The following is a 27,403-nucleotide window of genomic DNA, read 5'->3' as shown; positions in this document are numbered from 1 at the left end:
TCACTTCTTGGTGCAAGTCTTTTTCAAAAGTATGTGATACTCTGGGGTTTGTTTGCAGAACTAAATTTTCCAGCAGAGGGTTATTAATCAAAATATTCAATATCCTTTGGTGCACTAAACTGCAATGCATCTAAACTGGCAGCGTTTAATTTCTAGGAAACCATCCCTTTAAAATGTGCAAGAAAAATGTGCATTCTGATTCTTGGGTTGTCAGGTCAAGTAGGAAATAAGGAATTAACAAGATGTTTATATTCCTTCTATGAAAGTTGACTTGCACCATGTCATATTGCATGAACAGTGCTGTGATCTTCCAATATTTTGGAGGTTCCTGCAGTGCTATTGCCTTATTTTCTGCAATTGGTGTTACCATTAACTTTTTAGATCTTTATTATGGGTTTTGTATGGTGTTTTTATTAAGCAAAAAAGGTTATTCACCATTTTGGTGTTGTTTTCAAAGCTGTTCCACGGATATCGTTGTAGAGCACAATAACAGAGCTCCGAATTTCAAACAAATATATGAAAGTAAAGAACTAGATGTTTGCCAGGATGTCGTAAAATCTCAGCTGTTTAAAGGGATGGACTTGCTGATGGAAGGACAAAGTAAAAATGTTTCTGATTTGGATCAGCATGTCGATGTGAAGGTCACATTTGTGGCATCTCCCAGCAGTATATTTGTTCAAACATTAGTGTCTCAGCGCCTGCTGAAAGAGTAAGTGTTTCTAGATCACAAAAGCTAAATCCAAGTCCTATTGTGCAGTTTTTTGTTTGTTCCTCCCAAATGCATTGCCTCAAGACCATTTGAGGATGAGCTAGAAATACTGGTGCCTATGACGCCCTGATTCATACTTTAAAATCCATTTGCCTTCATTTCAATCCTTAGATGATTTCCATAGTTAATGAAGGTGGTCCATATCCCTCCTCCTTGCCTGTCATTTATTAAAAATCAGCAGAAGCATAAGTGTTATAGTAGCACATGAAACAAAAAATGTAAAATTGATTGTGGTCCTGTGTACGTTGTTAAAAGACCTTAATTACCATCCATAAGAGACCTCAATTACACAAAGACTCTTGTTTTCCATCCATATTTTGCTCATGTGAAGCCAGGCATGTTGGATTTTGGTTCATCCCTGGATTTCTGTTGACACTTAATTCAACAGTTCGTATAGCTTTAGGATCATAATCAAGAAATCACCAGGTTAAATATTTTAGTGCTCTTCATCTCACTTTTTGTAGCCACGTGTCTTGTATTCAGGTTGTTCATAATTTATAAAAAGCCTTTATCCTATTTTGTTGCTGGAATTACCCTGACTGTAGAATCCTGAAAGTAAAAGCATCCCTCATCCACTTTGAAAGCTTGGTAACTTATAGAACAAATAGAATATATGGAACAGCGCAGGAACAGGCCCCTCATCCCACTATGTCTATGCCGACCATAATGCCAACCTTAACTAATCCCATCTGCTTACATGTGGTCTATATCCCTCTTTCTTGCCTGTTATTTATTCAATATCAACAAAATCTGCAGAAGAAGCACAAGTGGTACAGCAGCACATGAAACAAAAAATGTAAAATTGATGGAATAGCAATATTTGTTTCAGTTTGCAGGAGGAAATGAAAGATGTGTATTCATCATCTGAACATGATAGGGTTGAATGGGAGGAAGATAGGGACTGTGCGCTTTTGGTTTCTGAGACCAAAGAGTGGCGAAGGGGAAAAATCACCAAAGTGATTTCAGACAAGGTTGTGGAGGTAATTATTTGTGATGATATATATTGTAGCACCTTTATCTTTTTTTGGCTTCACTTGAGGGTGGAGGGATTGGAACCTTGGACAGCTTGGATAAATCGGCATGCTGTCCATGGGTTTCTGGCCTGCATTGAATGTACCATGGAGGCTAAAGTATGAGAAAGGTATTTGAGATTATAAGGAATTGTAGGTTAAAACTACTGCAGCCAGGAAAATTGAGGTGCTTTAATGTTTCAAACTTGTATTGTTTGTCAAAGATTACCATTTAGTGCTAATGCTTCTGGTTCTGCCAGCAAAATCATACATGCATATGCCATCTATTTAATAAACTTCGGTTTTATATTGCAATCCTCCATATCTGAAAGTTCTTCAATTTAAAGCCAGTTTCATACTTTCTAAGCTATATAAATTGCACAAATTGTTTTAAACATTTTCACAATGTCTGTGTAGACCATTAAATCTGTTTTTCTAGAAATTCCTGTTAAAGTATGACAAGGAGAATTCTGGAAATTAAATTTCTCTTCAAATTACCCAAGGCCTTAAATTCTGAGTTAATGCCTTCTAAAAAAATTATACATTCCTATGAAACATTTGCTCATGGTATAGTAAGTGTATAACTCGAGGTGAAACTTTTCATGTTGGCTAGTCTAAGACTAAATAACTGCTTAGTCCTATTGATAAATCTGCTCGCCAGTTCTAGAGAACAATGGTAGAATACCCTGCATATTCATGTTTTGAATTCTGGGAGAAAATAATTAGTCTGTTATAATAAAATAATATGAGTTAGCCTTTAACAGAAATGATAATGTATGAAAAATTTTATTTCTTTATAAATATGTAAAACGGCATGAAAACTCATTTACCCTTTAGGACACACAGTCTACTATCCCTAGATAGCATTGATTTTGCATGTACTTATTTTGAATATGCAATTTTAAAAGATTTTTCCTATGTATGAGACCACAAAATGCAACTGGGGTCACTCTAGTTTGTGGGTGGAAAAAAATAAGAATCTTGTAGAATTACATCTGTCTTTTTTTTTTAGTAATTAAGTAGTAGGTGGAATCCACCATGGTCTGCAATAGTTCTCATGTCAAGTGGGAGTATAGGCCATCCCTGGGTTATGAATGGCTTCCTATTTTACGGACCTGCATAAGTCAATTTTGTCCACAAGTTGGAAAACACACAAAATCACTCTATACCTCCACAGTGTTGTAATGAACAGTGTTGATGGGGGTCAATTAACATGAACATTTATTTATTATCTCCCCCTGCCTATTTAATCAGAATGTCCCATGCTCAATGGCTGGTTTCGATGGGCTTGAAGCATCAGTGGAAATTACATTGATACTTGGGCAACAATGCTCTATTAAATAATAGAATTGATTGTCAATTTCCAAAGCAACTCTCAAATGGTCCCCTGTGGTGGAAATGGCAGCCTGTCTTCGTAAGAGACAATGATGTCTGATTACTGCACGGAGATTGTATTTAATTTTTTGTTTTCAAGACTGGTTCTCGTTTGAACTTAATATTTATGGGAGCTCATTCATATGTTTGGGTATCCATAAGTCAGGCGTTCGCACACTGCTGTAATTTTTTTTGGCTGTTTCATAGAGGGAAATTATTACAGTTGGGTGTGTGATATTTGAAATATTGTTTTTATAGCTTCACGCACTATATTGGTACATTTGCTTGAAGTAAGTTATTTTTACCCAGGTGTTCTGCTATGACTTTGGAAATAAAGAAATAGTGAACAGCTGCAAGTTAAGGCAGCTAAAAGAAGAATTCCAGTTTGAACCTCTGGCACTTGAATGTTGTTTATCATCCATCAGGTAAATTTAAAATCCTGTGACTATTGCAGTTTTGTTATTTGGGTGAATATTTTAATTTTGAGGACTTTTTTTTAGTGTTTTGTGGATATATGGTTGCAAAACATGCAAGGGTAGTTTGTCTTAAAGGCCTTACTTTAACAAAGCACTTTTTTAAGCCATGAAGTTTTATTACTTGAAAAATGAAAGGATGTGTATATACTTTGTTTTTAAACAAAAAATCTTTTAGAAATGCCCATATACAATGCTGAAAATAATCTAGTTTCATTGTTCTAGACCAACCGGAGGGAGTTTAAAATGGGCAGCAACATCATGTGATTTTTTGGAAGATATTCTGATCGGAAGTTCAGTTCTTATCAAAATTGAGGTCAGTTCATCCATTAAAAACATCAATTTAATATTTTTGGATGTACTATTCTTTATGTTAATTACTAAAAAGTAGTTTATGCTCAAGTCAACTTGCAACATGTAATTTAGTTTTGAATAATTTGTTGATGTGCATTTGCTTGTATGAGGTTAGAACAGTAATTCTATTTCTTGGTGTAAAAGTATTAATTTGTTACGTCTGTTGAACTCATGAAGCCAGTTAAGATGATCCTACTGGGCACTAGAAATCTTTGAAGACTCCCTTTAGTGAGAAAGGTTTATTTTAACTCTCTCCTCCAAAATAATAGTAGCAACAAACAAAATAATGAGACAACTTCTCTAATTCTTGCTTTAATCTCCTGGTTCATAACTTCATTTTAGTCTTTACAGTAGGTGAGACGAACACCTGATGAAAGTGTGGTTCGTCTATGTAGAAGTCAGTTTCTGATTTAGTCATTCAGCTCCAATTAACTAGAGGCTCATCCACAGATATCGTGGCTTTCTTTCAGGCCAGACCGGCAGAAGTAAAAAAAACAGAAGAGGTGCAGAAATGGTATTTCTTTTCCTTCAAGACCAGGTGGAGAAAGTGGCATCTTTCCCCCTGTATGAAGCTCTCCAATTCTCACAGCTGCATGCTCTTGTGCCCATCTATTAAGTTTTTGCCAGTGGTCTTAAGACTGAGTTTTGGTGGAAAAGTGAAGGAGCCTACACAAATGAGATCTGAAATTTAAAATTATTGTTATGATTTGTATAATCAATTTAGCACCAGCCATCATAAGAGTCAGTATAAAAGACAATTATTTTAATTACTAATATAAATTGGGAGTATGCAAGTGATGAGTGCAATTAGTCTTGTTATAAACACAGGATACTGTGATTGGCTGTTAGGAGTAAACAAAGATTTTCTACATAATCTAGCAAATAGGAGAATATAGAATACATCTTGTACTGCTGGATTGATTGCAGAGTGAAAGAAAGTTATAATCCTATGAAATACATGAGGAAAAAGTCCTACACTCAGCTCTGGAGCATCTGGACAGTAAAGACACCTATGTTAGACTTTTTACTGGCTACAGCTCCGCCTTCAATACTATAATTCCACGCAAGCTCATCACCAAACTCTGAGACCTAGGACTCAACACCTCCCTCTGTAACTGGATCCTTGATTTTCTGACCAACAGACCGCAATCAGTGAGGATAGGCAGCAGTACCTCCAGCACGATTATTCTCAACACTGGTGCCCCACAGGGCTGCGTCCTCAGCCCTCTACTCCCTATATATTCATGACTGTGTGGTAAGATTCTGTTCCAACTCCATCTACGACTTTGCAGATCATACCACTGTTGTAGGCCGTATCTCAAACAACGACGAGTTGGGGTACAGGAAGGAGATAGAACTTAGTGGCATGGTGTCATGGCAACAACTTTTCCCTCAATGTCAACAAAACAAAAGAGCTGTTCATTGACTTCAGGAAAGAGGGCGGTGGACATGCACCTGTCTACGTCAACGGTGCTGAGGTAGAGAGGGTTGAGAGCTTCAAGTTCCTGGGAGTGAACATCAACAGCCTTTCCTGGTCAAATCACATAGATGCCACGGCCAAGAAAGCTCACCAGTGCTTCTACTTCCTCAGGAGGCTAAAGAAATTTGGTATGTCCCCTTTGACACTCACCAACTTTTAGCAATGCACCATAGAAAGCATCCAATCTGGATGTATCACGGCTTGGTACGGCAACTGTTCTGCCCAGGACTGCAAGAAACTGCAGAGTTGTGGACACAGCCCAGCATGTCGTGGAGACCAGCCTCCCCTCCTTGGACTCTGTCTTTACCTCTCGCTGCTTTGGCGAAGCAGCCAGCATAATCAAAGACCCCCCCCCCCCCCCCCCCAAGGTCATTCTCTCTCCTCTCCTCTCCCATCACGTAGAAGATACAGGAGCCTGAGGGCATGTACCACCAGGTAGAAGATACAGGAGCCTGAGGGCATGTACTGCCAGGCTTAGGAACAGCTTCTATCCCACTCTGATAAGACTATTGAACGGTTCCCTTATACGATGAGATGGACTCTGACCTCACGATCTACCTTGTTGTGACCTTGCACCTTATTGCACTGCACTTTCTCTGTAGCTGTGACACTTTACTCAGTACAGGTAAAAACAATAACAGTACAATCTCAATGCACTCTGTACTAACTCAATGTAACTGCACTGTGTAATGTATTGACTTGTACAATCGGTATGCAAGACAAGTTTTTCACTGTACCTCGGTACAAGTGACAATAATAGACCAATACCAATATTAGCTGGTACTCACAGGTTCACAACAAGTGCTGGCTGCATCCAAGACACTTCCCTGTAAACTTTGGGGCTTCTGCAGCTAAAGTCAAATCAATTTGATTTTAGAATTGTTTCTCAAAGAGAATTTAGAAATGCTTGAACTCTTTTAATGTATCATTTGTGCTCATATTCCAACATTTGGAGAAAAGAACTAGATTATTGTTGTGTAACCAGTTAAAAATAAAAGTCAGGCTGATAAGGATGCACTTACATTATGACCTTTAAGAGTGCAAAGCTATTTTGTACTGAAAGGTGTACTGTGAGTGCAACCTAAATTACATACCATGTCAAGCACTGTTGCATTCTTTCTTCTTCCCATTCTTTTTTTTGTTCTTTGCTCACATAAGGGAAGGGAAATTCATGTGCTCTGGATTATAAAATGATTTGGTTGTTGCTTAGTTGTCATGGGCAGGGATGGGTCGTCTCCAGATGAGCTTTTTCTAGCCTTGGCCAATTGGATACTCCAAATAGGCTATTTTCTGCTCTCATACCCGGAAATGGGACAAATGGGGTAAACAATATTTCTAAAAAGGTGGTGGTCATGGGGATTAAACAAACATTTGATAAGGTGGATTTGTTGAAATTGAAGAACGTTTTACCTCATACAATAAGATTTGACAGCTAAATACTCTTAATTGAGATGGTACGCTCTTCTTTGCTTAGTTGCTTAACTTTGAACTCCTGAGACTGGTAGTGACTGATAGAAGAGTCCAGTATTTCTGGTAGTTATATATCAAAGTCAAGTTTATTGTCATGTGCACAAGTCCATGCATGGACAAGTGCAATGAAAAACTTGCAGTTGCATCATTTAATCAGCGTTCACAAGAAAAACATAAACATAAATTATACATTATTTTTACAAAAAAGAACACAATTAGAACAAAAAAAAACAAAGTCCATCTTAGTGCAAAGTGATCTATGTGGTCATATTGTTGCTAAACTTAGTGATTAGGGTTGTACTGATTGATTCAAGAACTGAATGGTTGAAGGGAAGTAGCTGTTCTTGAACCTGGTAGTGTGGGACTTCAGGCTCCTGTACCTCCTGCTCAATGGTAGCTGCAAAAAGATGGCATGGCCTAGATGGTGGGGATCTTTGATGATGGATGTTGCCTTCTTGAGGCAACACCTCTTGTAGATACTACCAATTGTTGGGAGGGATGTACCCGTGATGTTTTGGGCAGAGTCCACTACTGTCTGCAGCTTCTTTCATTCTTGTGCATTCAAATTGCTGTACTAGACCATGATGCAACCAGTCAGGATACTTTCACAGTATCTGTAGAAGTTTGTTAGAGTGTTCAGTGACGTGCTGAATCTTCTTAACCTCTTAAAGTAGAGATGCTGGCATGCCTTCCTTTTGCTTGCATTTATGTGCTGAGCCCAAGTCAGGTCATCCAGTATGTTAACACCCAGGAATTTAAAGATGCAGACACTTTCCACCGCTGATCCCCCAATGTAGACTGGCACATGTTCACTCTCCTTCCATTCCTGAAGTCAACAATCAGCTCTATTGTTTTGCTGACGTTGAACAAGATGTTGTTGTGGCACCACTCAACCAGGTGTCCTCTCTCACTCCAGTAAGCTGATTCATCGCCACCTGTGATTCATCCAACAACAGTAGTGTCATCAGTAAATTTGAAGATGGTGTCGGAGCTGTGTTTAGCTACACAACCAACACAGCATCATGCTCTTTTGCAACACAGCATGCTACTTAAAACTTCAAAAATATTCTCTTTAGTCAACAATAAAGCAGCTAGTTCTAAATGATTGCATGCTGTAATATGTTGGACAGCTGTACTGTGTGTGGTAATTTGTTTAGAGGACCTCTATCTTTTCTCAAAACCTTTTGCTCCCTACCCTGTAAATGTAGCAAAGATTCCGTTTGCTATTATCATTTGTGACTAATAGCAGTAAGAAACACAATGGTAACCTTTTGATCGTGATGTTGGGGAAGCTTGATTATTAGCTAATGCCACTGAATAATTCTGAGCTGTGTCTAACTATGTAACTTTCTGTGACAACCATGAAATTGGGTCAGCAAATATGATTACCAGTTAAGCAATTCATAACCTTTTTGTATATTTAAAAAAACACTTTTAGGAATCATCTTCCAAGTCGCCTCTGCAAGTGAAGCTGTACACAAAGGATGAAATTGGACAGTTTGTCAACATAGCACGGTACTTGATCAAGAAAGGCCTGGCCTTGCCTCAGAAAATGTAATTACCCTTCATTCATGTAAAATATAATTAATACTTTGTTTACAAGAATAATAATTCACCTTGAGAAGAATCTACTTTAATCATAGTTTTGATTTTGTCCCCTAATGACTAGAATGGTATGAAATATTAGATTGGTGTTTTAATTTAAAATGGTGATGGGAAGGAAAAGTACTTCACAAACAAGTAGAACTTTTCAATTTGCATTGTTGACACAACAACTGGCAGATTTTGAAATCACTGGAGGTGTTTTGTTATAGTCATGATCAGGGCATCACTGGCAGGGGCCAGCATTTATCCCTCTCAAAATTGGCAGTGAGCTACCTTCTTGAAATGCTACGGTCCTTCTGGTGAAGGTACTGCAGAAGTGTTGTCATGTAGGCTGCCCTAGTGGCAATGAAGAACCAGCAATGTATTTCCAAATCAGTATTATCTGCAGCTAGGGGATTAGCTGCAAGTAATAGTCTACCTACTCCCCTTGTCGTCCTTGGCTGTAGACATTGCAGGTTTGGGAGAAACAGTTGGAGAGTTCAAGTGAGCAGCTACGATTCATTTTTAGATGGCACTGCAACCACTGCGTGCTAGGGATAGACGGAATAAATGTTCAGGGTGGTTGCTGGGGTGCCAATCAAGGAGGTTGCTTTGTCCTAGATGGCGTCGAGCATTTTGAGAGTTGTTCATACTGCACTCATCGAGGCAAGTGGAGAGTATTCTATCAAGCTATTGACATGTATCTTTTAGATGGTGAAAAGACTGTGGGATATTAGAAGGCAAGTCATATAATGGAGGTTATGGAACCTCCAACCTGCTCTTGTAGCCAGGGTATTTATTTGGCTAGTCCAGTTGAGTTTGGAGAAACTTGATAATGATGGTCTCATTGAATGTTAAGGATAACCCAGCACTTGTTTGATATGATAATTTTTGCCACTTATTAGCCCACGCCTGAATAGATGTGTCATGGACTGCTTCATTTTCTGAGGAACTTCAAATGGAATTTAATGTGTACAACCACTTCCATTCTTGGTGGAAGGAACGTCTTTGATCAAGCACCTGAGGATGGTAGGGTACAGGACACTGGCCATAGGTACTCTTGCAATGGAGTACTGGGGCTGAAATTAACCGTAGCCATCTTCTGCTGGAAATAAGACTACAACCATTGGAGTGTTTACTCTTTATGCCTATTTCCTTCAGTTTTACCAGTGCTCCTTGATACCATGCTTGGTCAAATGCTCCATTGATGCCAAGAGTAGTTATACTTAATTCAATTAAGGAATTCAGTTCATTATTCCATGACTATAATGAGATCTGGAGGTTTATGATCCTGGCAAAATCCAGGCCAAGCATCAGTGAGCAAGCTTTATAGATGACAACTTCTGACACTTTGAAAAAAGCCTGTTCAGGCAGAAATTAGCAGGGTAGGGTTTGTCCTATCTTTTTGTGGATTGGAATTACATATGCATTAGGAGCAGGAGTTGGCCTCTCAGTTTCTCAGACCTACAGTGTAATTCAGTAAGATTATGGTTTATTGACTGTAATCTCAACACTGCATTCCTGCCTTCACCTAGTAATCTTTCACTCCTTGCTTACTGGGAAATAATTGGGGAAATGGGATTACTCTGAGAGCTGCCACAGACTCAATGGGCTGAATGGCCTGAGGAGAAAAAAATACAAAGAATGCATCTACCTATGCCTTTTAAAAATATTCAAAGACTGCCTCTGCTGCCCTCTGAGGAAGAGAGTTCCAAAGTCTTGCAAACCTTGGAGGGAAAAGGTCATGTCATGACAGCCTTAAATGTACACCCTCTTAGTTTTGGCAGAAAGAATACCTGGGCAATTTTCCACATTGTTGGATGCTTCTGTTGAAACTGTGTTGGGTAGATTTGCAACTACTACTGCAGGTGCAAGCTTTCAGCACTTTAGCCTGAATGTTGGTTCTAAATTTACTGCAATTTCCTTATATCACCTGGAATGAGTTGAATTAGCTGAAGACTGGCTTTGTGGTGGAAACCTCGACAGGAAGCTGAAATGGAGCATCTGCTTGATCGATCTGGCTGATGTTGATGGCAAGGCCTTGTTGTTTGGCATTTGCTTTTGATGGGATCCACCTCTGAGAAAAGGGATGCTCTTGAAACCACCTCAATTCACAATCCCACTCAGTTTCGTGTTGTTGGCAAATTTTGAAATATTATATTCTGAATCAATATCATTGATGTAGATTATGAATAGCTGAGGCACACACTGATGCCTGAGGTACCCCAGAAATGGTCCATTTATTTCTACTTCGTTTGGCATGTTAACATTGTGGGTGAAAAGGTGGAATGTTATTCTCACTCCACAGGTGTAAACAAAACCCCTGGTAAGTTTTACACATGTGGAAAGCATTGACCATGCACTATTGCACAGTTGGTCCCTGATTAACTCAGGTCACTTACCAATTCAATTATGTGCAAGGCTGAGGTTTCTAGCAGCCCTTGGTTCATCCCAAGATTTTGGATTAGCCAGAGAAGCAGTTCTCCTAGCAGTTCATTCTTGACAACGGGTGCAATGGTACTTATACAGTGTTCCTTTTCCCCTCTAATTTTGTGTTCCATTTATGTGTGCTGATGGATTCTGAAGAATATGGAATGAAGATATAACTGTTAAATACTTGCTGGGGTTCATCCTTTATGCATATTGCACAATCTATAATCCTACCCTTCTCTTCCTCTGGTATTGTTTTGAAAAAGATGGTTAATTGATTTTGCTTTAGCTTTTATCAGAATGATAGAAACATTTATAACACAGACTAGGAACCATATGACACAATGTATTGAAATATTTTCATGTGTCTTCCTAGCATGATTTCTCCACAACCTGCAAAGTAAACATAGTTTGAGGAGGATGCATTTCATTTCAAAACAAGGCTGTTAGCAAGTAGATGATCATCTCCAAAAAGGACAGACCTTTCTCTTGTATGTTTTTGTCAAGTGCACCATTTATTCTAAAGTGATAGTTAATCGATTTCTCTTCGATAACTCCAATGTCTCTTTTGTATTAACCATGACTTGCTAAAATCTAAGCTTTCAATACTTTGAATTCATAGTATAGAATTTTATGATTGGCAAGCGCCAACACTTCATGTGCAGGTTTATTCCCTGAAGCAATGGGCACACCTGATATTTTAAACAACTGGAAAAGTAGAATCAAAATATTTTAAGTGGTAAGGCAGGTGCAAAGTCAATCCACAAAAATGAGACAGTACCTCAATGGAGCATACACATAATAGTTCTAGGGGCAATATTACTCAGAGCTGGGTTCAGTCAATCTGCACCGCTATCTGAAATCACCGTCTGCTTACACTTAGCTGGACAGGATGTGAAGGTCTAGTTTTTTTGCTGGCCCTCAGCACCCTAGAATCAGGTGGCTGAGGTGTTGCCCTTGGAATTCCCTTATGGTCTTTGACAGGCAGAGCTGGGGCAGTTGGGGGGTGACTTAAAATAGTTTTTAAATGTCTCTGCTATTCAGAAATGTTTCAAAGCTATGGAAAATAATATAAATGAACTATTTAGGAAATCAGTATACCTTACCTATCCCATTTTCCAGGACGAGATTGAAATTAATAAGATCTCTGATCCAAGGACAGGTCTGACCTAGTGAAGGATTAGAGAGGTAGGTTCCTCATTAATGCTGGGGGAACCCAGCATAACTGAATGCTGCTTCTGAACTCTGAAATGCCACAATAGATCAGAATGTCAGTTGTGGCGCCATGTATTATCTTCTAAAACCAAGACATCTGATAGTGACTATGTAAATTTGGGACTTGCTTGGGAATGGCTAAACATCACCATGTCCCTTTAGAATCACAAGCCCCAGCCAGCACAGTTTGACCCACTTTGTCAACCAGAAGGCCTCCTTTTTGAGTGTCTGTTTTCACTTATAAGAAATAAAAGTTTTAACTGGAAAACTGTTGGTAAATGAGCATTGCTTTTGTCAATGCACTGCAGAACTTTAAATAAATAAAGATGTGCTAATTTTAGATATGTCCTTAGGTGGATACAGCTGCATGTTATTTGCAATACAGGTTGAAACTCTCTAGTCTGGCATTCTGTGGTCAGACAGCCCCTGTGGTCTGGCATGTCTTGAATCTGTATTACAGACCTGCACTAATTAATTAATTCCAAGTAATATCCAACTAAGATCTAAAACTAACTAAGATCTGTACTAACCTGTGCAACTTTTGCGATCTCAGCCAACAGCAATCTTGGTTGACAGCATTTCCAACTTGCGGAAACTACAGGTTACCAGCAGTTCTTGGAAGCCTTGAGTAACCAGAGTGTGTCTGTACTTAGAGTAGTTCTGCTGCTTGGTGGAAGATGATTAGAGGGACATTTCTGTGGTCTGGATTTTCTCTGGTCTGGCACCAGGTATCGAGTGCCGGACCAGAGTTTCAATCAGTAGTTAGAAGTTACTAATGTGGAGGCTATACTTGTACAATTTTTTTTCCTCTAAGTCGTACATTGATTTTTAGATTTTACCAATAATTTTTTTTTACTTTAAGTTCACCTGCACCAGATTATAGAAATGTACGGAATGAGCTGAAGCAAAATAACAGGCATGAGTCATTGGGCCAGGCACCTGAAATTGTTGAATATTTGGCACCCAGTCATGAAGATTGCCCATCCAGAAAAGTGTACAAACCACCTGTTGTACCAAATATGAATACCTTCAATGTTGAAGTAACCGGTGTTGGTGATGATGGAGTCATCTATGGAATGCTAGTATCATTGAGTAAGTAAAAGGACGTTAAGTTTGCCTACCAAGATGTGCACAGTTTGACAGATATTTCTAATTGCTGTTTTGCACAATATTTCGTGACAATTTTCTTTCGTTTTTAGTGTTTTAATTTTGAATAAAGTATTATGTATGTTTCTAGTTTGGGTTTCAGTCAGCCAGCAATTGCGTGATGTGGAGAATAGACAGGCAAGTGCTGGTATGAAACCCCTCAGGTTACATTCACTTGGTAATGAAATTTTTAAGAGAAGCCAAAAGTGGAAGAACTCTTCAACTATTCTTAAGATAGCTGAGAATCTCCTCAGTAGTTCATCAGTCTGGGTAGCAGAAGCCAAAGGAACAGACCATGGGGAAAATTAGGCTTGTGCTGTGACTCTTGCAAAGGAGCTGAATGTCTCTTTTAAAATTCCTACCTTTTGGAGTTCCTAGACCCAGGATTAATGCAAAATTGATGCTGCTAAATGTAGGTTAAATCTCTGAAGACAGCATAGTTAATACCATTACAAAGCTGTTAATCAAGTGTAATACTCGAGGCAAAAGGTATTGGGATCACTTGCTAGAAATTTCAGTCACAAGTTTTCGTGTATCTTTTGCATTGCTGAAGATGGGCGCTGTCCACTGGTGGCTCCTGAGCTTTTGCTTTGAAAGTTCATTTAATGTTCATTTTCACATTTCAAAAGTGATGCCCATAGCTCCAGCAATCTGGGTGCAATTCTGACCTCAGGTGCTGTGTATCTGAAGTCTGCACATTCTCCCTGTGACTGCATGAGTTTCCCTTGGGTACTCTGGTATCCTTCCACGTCCCAAAGAGGTGCTGCTGGATTAATTGGCAACTGTAAATTGTCCTTCGTATAGGAGTATGGCATGAGAATTTGGAGAGTTAATGGGCATGTGAGAGGGAATAGGGTGTAGGGAACTAACAGGAAAGGGGAGGGATTTGATTTGGTATACTCTGAGATCCTGCAAAGACACAACTGTCTGAATGGTCTACTTCTGTGTTCCAATGAGTTATGAGAAATATCAGTATTTTGTAGTTGTCGATGTATTCAGTTTTATGAAACATTTGTATAAACTATATGCAAATTGACAATTGTTCCTAACCATTGTAATATTTTAATACTTTGAATACAGAAGCTCAATTCACCATGTTGACTAGTGCTATACAAACTACTATAAAGGTTTTACCATTTCTGAAGCCATATTGCTATAGCAAAGATGAAGGCTGTATTGTTAAGGGCTCTGATACCCTCTGGTATAGAGGAAGGATTTTGGAAGTGCTTGGGGGATCTGTCAAGGTAAGATGCACTCAAAGTGTGCTTATGCAATAAGTATTAAGTCGAGAAGGCTGTAGACAAAATATTGGTGTTTAGAGCCATCTTTACTGAAATAGTTATTTTCCTGTGATACTCTTAATAGTATGTGGGGAAAGTACATAGGCCATGTATTGAAACATTGTAATTTATTAGTAAGTTAATATTGCCAGGGTTTTCCAGAACTCATCTCACCAAAGCCTTGTATAGTTGTAGTAAATTGTCCATACTTCATCCCTCTTGCAATAAAGGCAAACATACTATTTGCTGTGCTGATTACTTGCTATACCTGTCTGCTAACTTTGTGATTGTACGAGGATATCTAGATTTCCTATCACTTTCATTCATTCATGTCATGCAGTTTTAAATAATCTGCTTCTCTTCCCATAAGCAGATACCTTGCTTTTCCTTACATTATATTTTTGTCCATTCATAAAAGTCTAGTTTAGTAAAGACTAGTTTTGTCATCCTCACTTTCCTAACTTCCCCATGCTGCTGCTGTGTTAACAATTAATTAGTGCAGGCTATAACCACTTCAGTTCTCTCCTTTGTTCTTCTATGAGCTTCTATCATTTCAATTGTTGTCCAGTTTTAATTTCTTTGAAGTGTTCTGCTTAAACCAATCAGTATTTCAAACTTAATTTTCATTTAATTCTACACTCCTCTTCATGTTCTAGGAGAAGAAGAATATTTTTCTTTGAGAACAGTTGGCAAACTTGGCTTGGTGATAGCAGGCAGAAGGTAGTTTTGGATGGGTGTTTTCTGACTGGAAGTCTATAACAAGTGGTGAGCTGGGAGGTTTGTGTATAAATAATGTATATAACAACTTGGATGAGAATGTAGGTGGTCTGACTAGTAAACTTGGAGATTACACAAAATTTGGTGGAGTCATGGTTAGCGAAGAAGGACACTGGGACATAGATCAGCTGGAAAGTTGGGCAGATTGGTGGCGGATGGAATTTAATTCAGACAGGTAATGCCCTTTGGGAAGTCAAATCCTCGTAAGACTTGTGGAGTAAATGACAGATGTTTGGAGCATTGATGTACAGAGGGACCTTGGAGTGCAAGTCTAGCTCACTGAAAGTGGTGATGCAGGTGGAAAGGGTAGTGAAGAAGGCATTTGGTGTGCTCACCTTCATAAACTGAGGCAGTGAGTACAAGAGTTGAAACATCACGTTGCAGCTCTACAAAGCATCGGTTATACTGTAAGAGTATCATGTACAGTTCTGGTCACTGGAGTGAGTGCAGGAGAGATTCACTGAGATGTTACCTAGAATGGAGGGGTGTAGTTACAAGGAGAGATTAGATAGGCTGGGTTTATTCTCACTGGAATGCAGGAGGCTGGGGAGTGACCTTAAAGAGGTTTACAAAATTATGAGGAACATGGATAGAATTGTCAGTCTTTTTCCCAGTGCGGGGGAATCTAGAACTAGAGGGCACAGGTCTAAAGTGAGAGTAGAGAAATTTAAAGATCGGAGGGGTAAGTTTTTCACAAACAAGGTGGTGGTTATCTGGAACAAGCTGCCAAAGCAGGTGGTAAAGGCAAATATAATTACAAGGTTTAAAAGGCATTTGGACAGGAAAGACATTAAGAGATACAGGCCTAATGCAGGCAAATGTCATTTGTGTAGATGGGCATCCAGGTCAGCATGGATGAGATGGGCCAAAAGGGCCTCTTTCTTGCTGTATGATTCCATAAATGTCTGTTTTTAAAAGAAAATGGTGTCCCACTATTTTATGCCCTTTTTCTCTAGAAGGCATTGCACTACTCATCCATTCGCGTCGCCTGACTAAGCAATAGTGCTCATATTCAGCATTTTTAAAATATGAAAACATTGAGGGTTTTCCTGGAGCAATTTTTAATTGAATCTAATTATCTACTACTACCTATATTTTTTATGACCACTGTTTAAAATTGTAAAGAATACAAAAACATCAAAGTTTCTTTACCTTTTTACTTATAGGTTGTTCCATTGATCATAATGTTCAAACATCTACTTTGAAATGTATACAGTTATTGTCTTGATTCTAGGTGCACTACGTTGACCGTGGATACGCTGAAACAATCCCACAGTGCCATGTTTATCCTGTGCTTGTGTATCCTGATATTCCAGAGCTTTGTCTACCATTTCAGCTTTATGGAGTGACGCCAGTAAGTTTCTAATGTTACACTGATTATGTGGTTTTTGGATGAAATTGCACAGCTATAAAGCTTGAAGTGATAAATAAAAACAGAAAATGCTGGAAATATTCAGCAGGCCATGCAGCATTTGCAGAGAGAAAAACAGTCAACATTTCAAGTTGATGACCTATCATCAGAGCAGACTCTGGCAGCATAAGTGCCATTATAACATTTTGTACCTCAGAAGTACAGATGATAATCTCCAACAAGACAGTATAATCTTTGTTCAATGGCATTTCCATCGCTAAGCCCCCCGCTATCAGCATCTTGGGGTGGCTGTTGACCAGAAACTCAGCCAGACCAACCACAAATGCTGGGGCTACATGAGAATGTTAGAAACTGGTATCTGTGGTAAGATTCCTCCTGACGTCCCAAAGCCTTTTTGCTATCTATAAGAGATGAGTCAAAAGTGTGACAGAATGTTCTCCACTTAGCTTCAACAACACTGGAAGTTCAACACTGTAAGACAAAGCAATCCACCCTAAATATTCATTCCCCCCCCCCCCCCAAAGCCGTTGTGCTGCAACTGCAGTCTGAGCTAATTACCCCCATCTTTAGTCTGACAGTATCTCCCAGACCCATGATCTCCACCACCACCACCAAGAAGAACAAGGACAGAAGGTGCATGGGGACACCACCAGCTATAGATTTCCTTCCAAAATGCACATCATCTTCCTTTGGGTTTAAATTTGGGAATTCGCACCCAACAGCAATCGCTAGAAGAACTGACTGGTGCGGGAGGGGGGGCGGGTGGCTTACTTAACACCTTCAAGGATAGTTAGGAATGAGTAATAAATACTGGCCTTGCTGCCCCAGATCTTGGAAAATGAATGTTTTTTAAAAAAAACTGTCAAATATTGGTCACCACACTGTGACAAGGAGAGATTAGAGAGGCTCACTGGAGCACAGGAGGCTGAGGGGTGGCCTTATAGAGGTTTATAAGATTGAGGGATTTTTTTTCCACGTGAGTCTAAAACTAGAGGGCATAGGTTTAAGGTGAGAGGGGAAAGGAAATCTAAGGAGCAAGGACACTGGTGGGCATATGGAACAAGCTGCCAGAGGAGGTGGTAGGGCAGGTACAATAAATGTTTAAAAAGTATTTCGACTGGTTCATGAATGGGAAAGTAGTAGAGGGATATGGGCCAAATGCAGGAAAATGGAATTAGCATGGATGGGCATCTTGGTTGGCACGGACAAGTCGAGCCAAAGGGCCTTTTTCTGTGCTGTTCAACTCTGACTCTATTTTGCAGTTGGTGCTGGTGGAACAGTACTTACTATTCACTTATCTACAAACTTTTCATGAGCTTTAGAATGGAGACTTGATGTAATTCCAGACACTTCTGTGTGATGCCCTCCTTTAGAGGGTCTCCTTTAAAGCTCTTCCTTGTCTGTGAGCAAGATAAGAGCTTTGATCATTCAGATTGAAGAGACCTTACTGAGGTGCTCTAAGCCAAGAACTACAAAGCAGAATGTATATCCTAAATAAAATACAGAAGCAAAATCAAGATCAGGAACTATAGATAGAAACACTTTGATTTTTTTTTCCCATTTAATTAACTTCCAAAGACAAACTACTTGGAAAGGGGAAATTTGTAAATAAAGCAACGGTGAAAAGTGCACTTTATATATAAATAAATTATCAAAATTGTTTGAGGAAACTGTGCCTGTTTAGAATTGCATACATATGGATTAGACAGTGCACTGAAATTTTAATTGTCTTTGTTTACAGGTAGGAAACAAGTGGCAGGAAGATGCTATTCACACTCTGAGAGAATTACTTGTTCATAGAATATTAGAGGTGGAAATCAAGGTAATTATGTTGTAGTCAAGTACGGCAGTTTTGTGCAAACACCTGAATCTGTTTGGTATTAATGTAATTTTTACATATGAAATATTCAAAAATCTAAATGGATGTAAAGCTGAACTTGATACGGAGACATTTCAAAAATATAACTATTATTTCAATCAAAGGAAAGATGTAGCTTTATATTAAAATATGTATGTGCCTTTATGGTAAGAGTCTGTCTAGGATTTTTGGTGTGGCATTCGTACTTACAGTTTACTGGGGAGGGGTCTCTTACAGAAACATAATTGGGAAAAGCCTATTAAAATGTAACACTAGAAGACTTTTGATTCTGCAGTGAAGCTACGTGGGTTCCAGGTATCACTGAACACTTCCTTAAAGTTTCTAAGCCCTCACTGTAATGGCTTTTTTGGTGAAGACAGTGATCATATTCCTTTGAAATGCATCTTCTAAATCAAATTTATAAACTTTTTTGCCTCCTTTTGGATTACTTCATGTGCATGAAACAAACATTTTTAAAAAAATAATCAAATGATTATAAAATCTGTTAGATTATAAAATATCTTTATTAGTCACATATACATCGAAACATCTTTTGTGTAGAGTGTTCTGGGGGACAGAATCAAATTATTTAATTAAGGCAAGATATTTCTTTTTCAATATTTTTATTAGTTTTCAAATTAATACAGATTGATATATAGCATCAATATTTATACATGTAATACAAAGATCAGGATAACAATCATAGCATATATAATCATAAAGAAAATAAAATATTTTTAAAAATCTGTAGCACCAATGATCTCTTAGTAAATGAATATAATATAAAAGAAAGAGAAAGATTTATTATATAAATTTAAGGAAAAAACCCAAATCAATAAAAAAAAATTATAAACAATATAAACTAAACAAAAAAAAGTTTTAAAAGAAAACAAACAAAAAAGAGAAAAAAACTGGGCTAAAATTTCTCAGTAGAAACAGAGCAATATTATGTCGTCAAGTCCGTTCCTCCAAGTTGGAAAGTTATTGAAAGGGGATCTACATCATGTAAAAATATTGAATAAATGGACTCCAAATATCTTCAAATTTAAGCGAAGGATCAACAGTACCACTCCTAATTTTTTTCCAAGTTTAAACATGATATAGTTCGAGAAAACCATTGAAAAGTAGGGGGTATTGGATCCTTCCATTTAAGCAAAATGGGTCGTTTGGCCGTTAATGTAACAAAAGCAATCATACGGTTAGCAGAAGGAGATAAATGGCCAGACTCTATCCTTGGTAATCCAAAAATTGCAGTGATAGGGTGAGGTTGTAAATCAATCTTCAATACATTTGAAATAATGTTAAAAATGTCTTTCCAATATTTTTCCAAAAGAGGACAGGACCAAAACGTGTGTCAAAGAAGCCACATTCGATTTACATCTATCACATATAGGATTTATATGGTTATAAAAACGAGCTAACTTAACTTTGGACATATGGGTCCTGTGGACTACCTTAAACTGTATCAACGAGTGTCTGGCACACATTGAAGATGTATTGACTAAATGAAGAATTTTCTTCCAAGTCTCTATAGGTATAGATGTCTGTAGTTCACTTTCCCATTCATTCTTAATTTTGTCTAATAATTCTAGATGTATTTTCATAATTAAATCATAAATTTTGCTATCAAGCCCTTCTGATAAGGATTAAGACCTAAAATTTTTTCCGTAGTTTCAATTTTGTAAGGTGTCGGAAAAGAGGGTATAGTAGTTTTTTAAAAATTTCTAATCTGCAGATATCGAAAAAAGTGTGATCTAGGCAAATTATATTTATTAGACAATTGTTCAAAAGATGAAAAACAGTTATCAATGAATAGATCCCGAAAACATACTATTCCCTTCCTTTTCCATGTGGAAAAAGCTGAGTTAGCTCTAGATGGATGAAAGAAAGAAACTGGATTGAATGGGACTTGACAAATTAAATTTATTCAATCCAAAAAAATTACGAAATTGAAACCATATTCATATTGTATGTTTAACAATTGGGTTAGTCGTATGTTTACTTAACTTGGTAAGTGCAAAAGGGAGTGAAGCACCTAAAATAGAAACTAATGAAAAGTCACGAACTGATTGGTGCTCAAGGCATACCCATTTGGGGCATTGAATTACATCAGAATCTTGTATCCAAAAAATTAAATAATATTAATTGCCCAATAGTATAATCTAAAGTTAGGCAAAGCCAAACCACCATCCTTTTCTAATTTTTGTAAATATTTCTTTCTTAACCTTGGGTTTTTATTCTGCCAAATATATGAAAGAATTTTAGAATCAATAGTGTCAAAAAAAATTTCGGGACAAAAGTTGGAATCACTTGAAATAAATATAAAAATTTTGGTAAAGTATTCATCTTAATCGCGTTAATTCGGCCTACCAATGATAAAGACAGTGGAGACCACTTAGTAAATAATTGTTTAACATGGTCAATTAAAGGCAATAGATTAGCTTTAAATAAGTCCTTATGTTTCTTGGTAATTTTAACACCTAAATACATAAAATAGTCAGTTACCAATCTAAAAGGTAATTGGCTATAAATTGGGGTTTGCATATTCAATGGAAAAAGTTCGCTCTTATTAAGATTTAATCTATAGCCAGAAAAAACACTAAACTGATCTAGTAGTGATAGTACTGCGGGGATAGATTTGTCCAGATTAGAAATATAAAGTAACAGGTCATCGGCGTAGAGAGATCTTATGAATCATCTGTCCGCAAGTAATGCCACATACATTTGAAGAGTCCCGAAGTGCAATAGCCAAGGGTCCTAAAGCAATATCAAATAATAAAGGGCTTAACGGGCAACCTTGTCTAGTACCTCAAAAAAAGCCTAAACAAAGGAGATCTTTGATTATTAGTAAGTATTGAAGCCATAGGTGTATAATAAATCATTTTAATCGCAGATATAAATTTGGGGCTAAAATTAAATTTTTGAAGTGTAGTGAATAGATAGTCCCATTCGACTCTGTCAAACACCTTTTCAGCATCTAGTGAAACGACACATTCTGGAATTTGGGATGAAGGGGTATATATAATATTCATTAATCTCCTGACATTAAAATGTAAACAACGATTCTGAATAAATCCTGTCTGGTCTTCCAAGATAATTTGTGGGAGAACCTTTTCCAGTCTAAAGGCCAATATCTTGGAAAATATTTTTGAATCTACATTTAATAAAGAAATGGGTCTATAAGATGCACAATCAGTGGGATCTTTATCCTTTTTAAGAATTAAAGAAATAGTTGCTTCATAGAAAGATTGTGGTAGTTTACCCACTGATAGGGCATCTTTAAAAGTTTTGGCTAACCAGGGAACAAGAATATCAGAAAAGGATTTTAAAAATTCAGCTGTCTATCCGTCAGGGCCGGGTGCTTTATCTGAGTTCATTGAAAATATTACTTTCTTTATTTCTTCCTCCGAAATGGGAGCATCTAATGTAGAACGTTCATTTAAAGATAGTTGGGGAGTCTTCAGATCTCTTTAAAAATTCATACATTAATGTAGGATCCTCAGGGGATTCTGATTGGTATAAAGAAGAATAAAATTCTTGAAAGGATTTGTTGATTTGAACAGGATCTATCGTGTAGGTACCATCTGGTTTACAAATTTTATTAATGTGACGTTTAGATAAAGTAGCTTTCAATTGGTTGGCCAATAATTTACTGGATTTGTCACCATGTATATAAAATTGACTTTTGTTTTTAAGTAGTAGATTTTCAATTGAAGATGTTAATAATAAACTATGTTGTAATTGGAGTTCTGTTCTCTTTTTAAAAAGCTCCAGATTCGGAGGATCAGCATATTTTTTATTGATTTCTTTAATCTTGTCAACCAATATACGTATTTCATTATTCGTTTTTTCAAGCCAGCGGAATATGAAAAGGCAAGATATTTCTAAGGGAAGATAAAGATTGATTCAAGTGAGACATGAATGTTGTTGTATTTCTTTTAAATAACAACAACCTGGAAATGAGGAAAATAATGCATCTTAATGTAGACCAATATCCAGACCCTATGGTAAAGAAATTGCAGTTACTGGAATGCATCAAATTGCTTTTCGTTTTCAGCAGTGAAGAAGCAGATGCATCGGAATGACATCAGTTCAGAGAGTGGTGTTATGACAATAGATTGCATAAATGTTGGTTATATATTCTCTTGAGTTTAGTAGGTTGAGAAATGATTTGTTCAAAATTGTATTCCAGGTGCCTTCAGAAAATCGCACACCGATGCTATTAGTTGATCTCCGCTTGGACGGAATGTCTGTTTCCTACTTTATGATTCATCATAACCATGCAGTTCAGACTAAAAAAGCTGCTTTAACATTAAAGGTAAAACACAAATTTAACCAAAACTCAATGTAAGATTCCCAAAATACTGATCTTCAACTTTTATCAGCAAGTTCTTTTTAACCATCACGTATGCTCACTGACCTATTGGTTCTTGGTCCAGAAACATGTTTTTGAAATTCTCAGTCAAGTTCCTCTCATCCTTCTGAACCCCAGTGGACACAAGCCTAGCCTGTCCAACCTTGCCACATAAGTAACCCACCCATTCCAGCTATTGGTCTAGTAAATCTCTGAACTGTTCCCAATACAATAACATTCTTCAGTAGAGAGACTGCTACTGTATGCAGTACTCCAGATGTAGGCTCACCAATGGACATATTACTGAGGCATAACCACCCTCCTTTTGCATTTAATTCTGTTTGTAATGAGTGATAAAATTCTGTTAGCTTTCCTAATTATCTGCTGTACCTGCATATTTGCCTTTTGCAAATCATACATTAGGATGCCCAGGTTCTTCAGCGTCTTGGGGCTTTGGTTTATCATTTAGATACTATGCTTTTTTTTTTAAGTGTTTTCTGCCAAAATGGATAATTTCACATTTTCCCACATTATACTCCATTTGTTGATCTCTGCCACTCACTTAACTTATCTACATCCCTTTCATTGTCTCCTTGTGAAAACTTTACAACCAAAATTCCTACCTAACTTTGTGACATCAGCAAATTTAGCACCTATACCTTTTAGTACCCTCATCCAAGTCACTTATATAAATTGTATAAAGTTGAGCCCTCAACGCACCATGTGTTACATCTTGTCAACCAGGAAAAGACCAAATTATGCTGACTCCCCACTTTGTTAGCTAGCCAATCTTCTACCAATGCCAGTATGTTATCTCCTACACCATGAGCTTTTATTTTCTGCAATAATATTTGAAGTTACTATTCAAATATTACTGCAGAAAATAAAAGCTCATGGTGTAGGAGATAACTGAAATAGGCCCTATTTTAGTTCATCCACTGGTTCCTCTTTATCCACAGCATATTATTTCAAAGAATTTCAATAAATTGGTCAATTCCCTTACAATTGACTTTGCAGCTACAAATTAACTGCAATTTTGAAGGGGAATAAAACGGTCAGTTCAATCTCTCATGGGTGCATTTTCATCTTGTATATGAACATTGAATCAAAGACTTGTATACTCTAAAGCACAATACTGAGGATGCTATAAGTCTAAAACCAGAAGATGCAGGAAATACTCAAAGCAGTCAAGGGAAATAATAAACATTTCAGATCAATGAAGTTTTACATCGGATTCAGATGTTATTCTGCCTACCACCACCCCCCACCACCCCCCCCCCCCCAAACTTTACTCTTTACGTAAAAGACCAGAAGCAGGCATAAAGGGCAAGATATGTAATAATAACAAAATATTGAAGCATGGTTGAACAGAATTTGTGGGGAGGAAAACTATCATTTAAGTTGGTCTTTATAAACTATAATCTTAGTTTGTTACTTAATAGATCATTAAGTCTATCCATTAATCATGAAATAGGATAATGTGGATTTGCAACATTAGTGTGCTGGATTGAGTGATTAAAGTTTGCATTGAACAGATTTTTTAAAAAAACTTCTGAAAATAATTTCACTCGGTGTGAAGTTTCTGTACGTTCCTGTAACCGACATCCTGTGCATATTATAAAACTAGACTCCATAGTTTAAAACTGCATTTGTCATAATAAGAGTGATGACTTGTTTCTGGAAGCTTGCTAATGTTAGTTTTTCTAAATGTTTCTAATATTTAAATCAGAAACTTGTAATCTAGAATTGCAGCTAGAAGAGGAAGGATGTCAGCACCAGCAGTAAAATTGTAGATTTATTTAAAGAGATCTGATTGATTGTTCCTGGGTACTGTCATTGACTATCAGTAAGGAACTGTTATTTTGAGCCTCAATTCAATTTTTTTTCTTGTGTTGTATTTACATGGTTTGTTATCACTGACAACAAAAACAAGAAGACTTGAAGGTTATTTTATATACACTTAATTATGTAGCACACTTTTTTTTCTCCACAGAAAGATTCATGTGGCTTAAGTAATGAAGAAACCATTTCTGAAGAAAACTGGGATTTGACACTTGAAGTAAGAAGTTACTGAACATCAGCAAAATATTGAGTTGTCCTTGGTCACCACTATTCAATTGCAGCCCAACAAATATTTAAGGCTTAACTTTTAAATTATTTAAATGTGCAATAACTGTAGTAACCATTTTTAAGTTGCTTTCTAGTTTTAAAAACTGAGTTTTGAAAACTGAGTTCTGACCACTGGAACTCTAATAAATGCACTAATCTTCCACAAAAGCACAATGATGTGTCTAGAAAATGCTCAGCTTAACAGGAACCTGGTAGGAAGAAATTAATAATATAATGTATTGGAAATCTGTGTTCACAGGGTTTACTATCTTCACAGTTTGAAACAGTTATGTTACTGGAATATGATTATCCACTGTTGCCATTGCCTGGAAAGGTTTTCCCAGTAACTGTAAAACACCTAGAAACTCCCAATCAGGTATGTAAGTTACCTTCTGGAAGCAGATTTCAGATAAATTAGATATTATTTCAATGAAAGTTTATTGATGCACCTTTTCATTGAATCAACTTTTTAAAATGAAATTCCTGGCCTCCACAGAAAAAAAACATGAATTGCATAAAGATGTACCATTTTTAGAAATCACAATCACTGTTTTCTTTTTAGAAGAGAGCAAGTTTAATACTTCGTTTTTAATAAAAAATAATTTTTTCCCTCTTTTCCCCTGTCCTCCAAACCATTAAAAAATGTATGGGAACGCAGTCCTGATGAAGGGTCTCAACCAGAAATGTCAGCTATTTATTTTCCTCCATAGATGCTGCCTCACCTGTTGAGTTCCTCCAGCATTTTGTGTGTGTTGTATGGGAATACATAACTTGATAGCCAATTAAACTGATAGAAGCGATGCTGATATTATACTCCACATTTCCAGCTGGCTACATGCAGGGACGTAGACTCATTGCATTCTCATTTAAATTGAGCTTGGACAGTTTTCTACAGGATGCTGTCCTTCCTAGCCCATGTGTTGTGATACCAAGGACTCTAATAATTCTGCATCTTACTTCCAGGTAAATATTCTGCTGTAATCTTTTGTAGTCCTTGTTTCACTGATGAGGCATACAATGATGAACTAGAATTTGTATTTTGAAAGTATTGATGATGATTTTGCCACTTGCTACTTCCCAAATTTCCAATCAATCAAGGCTTCTCTGATTTCTTCTCTGCTTTGGATACAGTGAACATTGCTAGTCTAATCCCAGGCTCCTCTTCTAAAGGTCCAGCTGCCTCTTCCAACCACACACACCACCTCTTCTTCATTGTTACTTGTGAAAATACTGTGGGCTCTTTTTGTCACGAGGGTTGAGATAATCCACAGTTCCCATCATCTGTCAGTCCATGTTCAATGTTAAATGAAAATGTAATCAATCTACATCCCTGCATGTAGCCTGCTAGAAATGTGGAGTACAACATCAGCACAGCTGCTGTCTTGCCCTTAATCCTTTCATGCCCCCATACAAGCCCTGACTTTTTCTCCAATGGCTTTTTCTCTAGTCTGCCCCCACACGATCTCTCCCCCCCCCCCACCCCCCAGACTTCAAGTTGGTCTGCCCTAACTCCATGCCCTGCTGCTTAAATCTGCTAGTAAAATTTTCTTTTCCAAAACTCTGACCCCTAATAGCTTGTGAAGCTTTTTAACCGAAGAGTGCCATAGGAATGAAAGCATGCGGAAGTTGTTGCTTTGCTAAAACCAGCAAATGATTAGATGATCCCACCAGCTGCCAACCAGTATCATTGTTATCTGCTGCAGCCAATTAATGTAGAAGGCCCTTGTTATAGTTTCTCCTATTATTAAAGGAGTCCACGAAGAGCAAGCAAGTTTCGGGCCTAACTTCACTTGTTACAACTAGATACTATTCCTCATGACTTTCAGTGAAAGTGGTTTCCGGTGGCAAAGGAATACAGGTGGCATTAAAGTTGATGACTTAAATGTTGCTTGTCATTTTCCTTCAAGTTCAGTGTGGTGACCTTGGATGTGCCAGCCAGGTCTGCTAGTTTAAGCATGGATCAGTCTAGGCCACATCACTATTCAACATCTATGAATGACACCCCTAGAGCAGCCAAATTCACTTAAGCGTTACATCACTTCACATTAGGATTAGTCATTCAGGCATCCACCGTTGCCTATAACACTCTTCAAAGATTTTAAGGAATAGGGACTGTACTTCTATCACTGGAAATTGCATCCCAACCCACCTAAACCTTAGCAGTGTGTTCTACCTTGTTAATAAAACCACCACTCAAGTTGGAAATCATTTCTGTAGCGATGGTGGAATGTGGACTCCGGAGGTCCCTAGTGCATGTGTCCTTATTCTCAGTGGAATACTGCCGTGGGCAAAGAAAATATCACTGATCTCATGGAACTAATACTTGACCTAGATGTTCTGTGCACTGA

The 27,403-nt window shown here is 37.6% G+C and overlaps 1 protein-coding gene across 1 annotated transcript in view; it reads left to right on the top strand.

Moving 5' to 3' along the window:
* Window positions 1–27,403, top strand: part of rnf17 (ring finger protein 17) — an 88,455-nt gene that overhangs the window by 45,333 nt on the left and 15,719 nt on the right. The window contains exons 19-30 of the mRNA XM_052026660.1: window positions 458–709; window positions 1,599–1,749; window positions 3,463–3,578; window positions 3,852–3,942; window positions 8,369–8,484; window positions 13,022–13,251; window positions 14,386–14,549; window positions 16,597–16,716; window positions 18,476–18,556; window positions 22,785–22,910; window positions 24,940–25,005; window positions 25,315–25,431. Coding sequence (XP_051882620.1) covers window positions 458–709; window positions 1,599–1,749; window positions 3,463–3,578; window positions 3,852–3,942; window positions 8,369–8,484; window positions 13,022–13,251; window positions 14,386–14,549; window positions 16,597–16,716; window positions 18,476–18,556; window positions 22,785–22,910; window positions 24,940–25,005; window positions 25,315–25,431 — 1,630 coding nt within the window. The remainder of the gene's footprint in view (window positions 1–457; window positions 710–1,598; window positions 1,750–3,462; window positions 3,579–3,851; window positions 3,943–8,368; window positions 8,485–13,021; window positions 13,252–14,385; window positions 14,550–16,596; window positions 16,717–18,475; window positions 18,557–22,784; window positions 22,911–24,939; window positions 25,006–25,314; window positions 25,432–27,403) is intronic.

Source organism: Pristis pectinata, chromosome 11, assembly GCF_009764475.1.
Source record: "Pristis pectinata isolate sPriPec2 chromosome 11, sPriPec2.1.pri, whole genome shotgun sequence".
NCBI classification, from domain to species: Eukaryota; Metazoa; Chordata; class Chondrichthyes; order Rhinopristiformes; family Pristidae; genus Pristis; species Pristis pectinata.
This window is presented reverse-complemented; position numbering and strand designations above follow the sequence as displayed.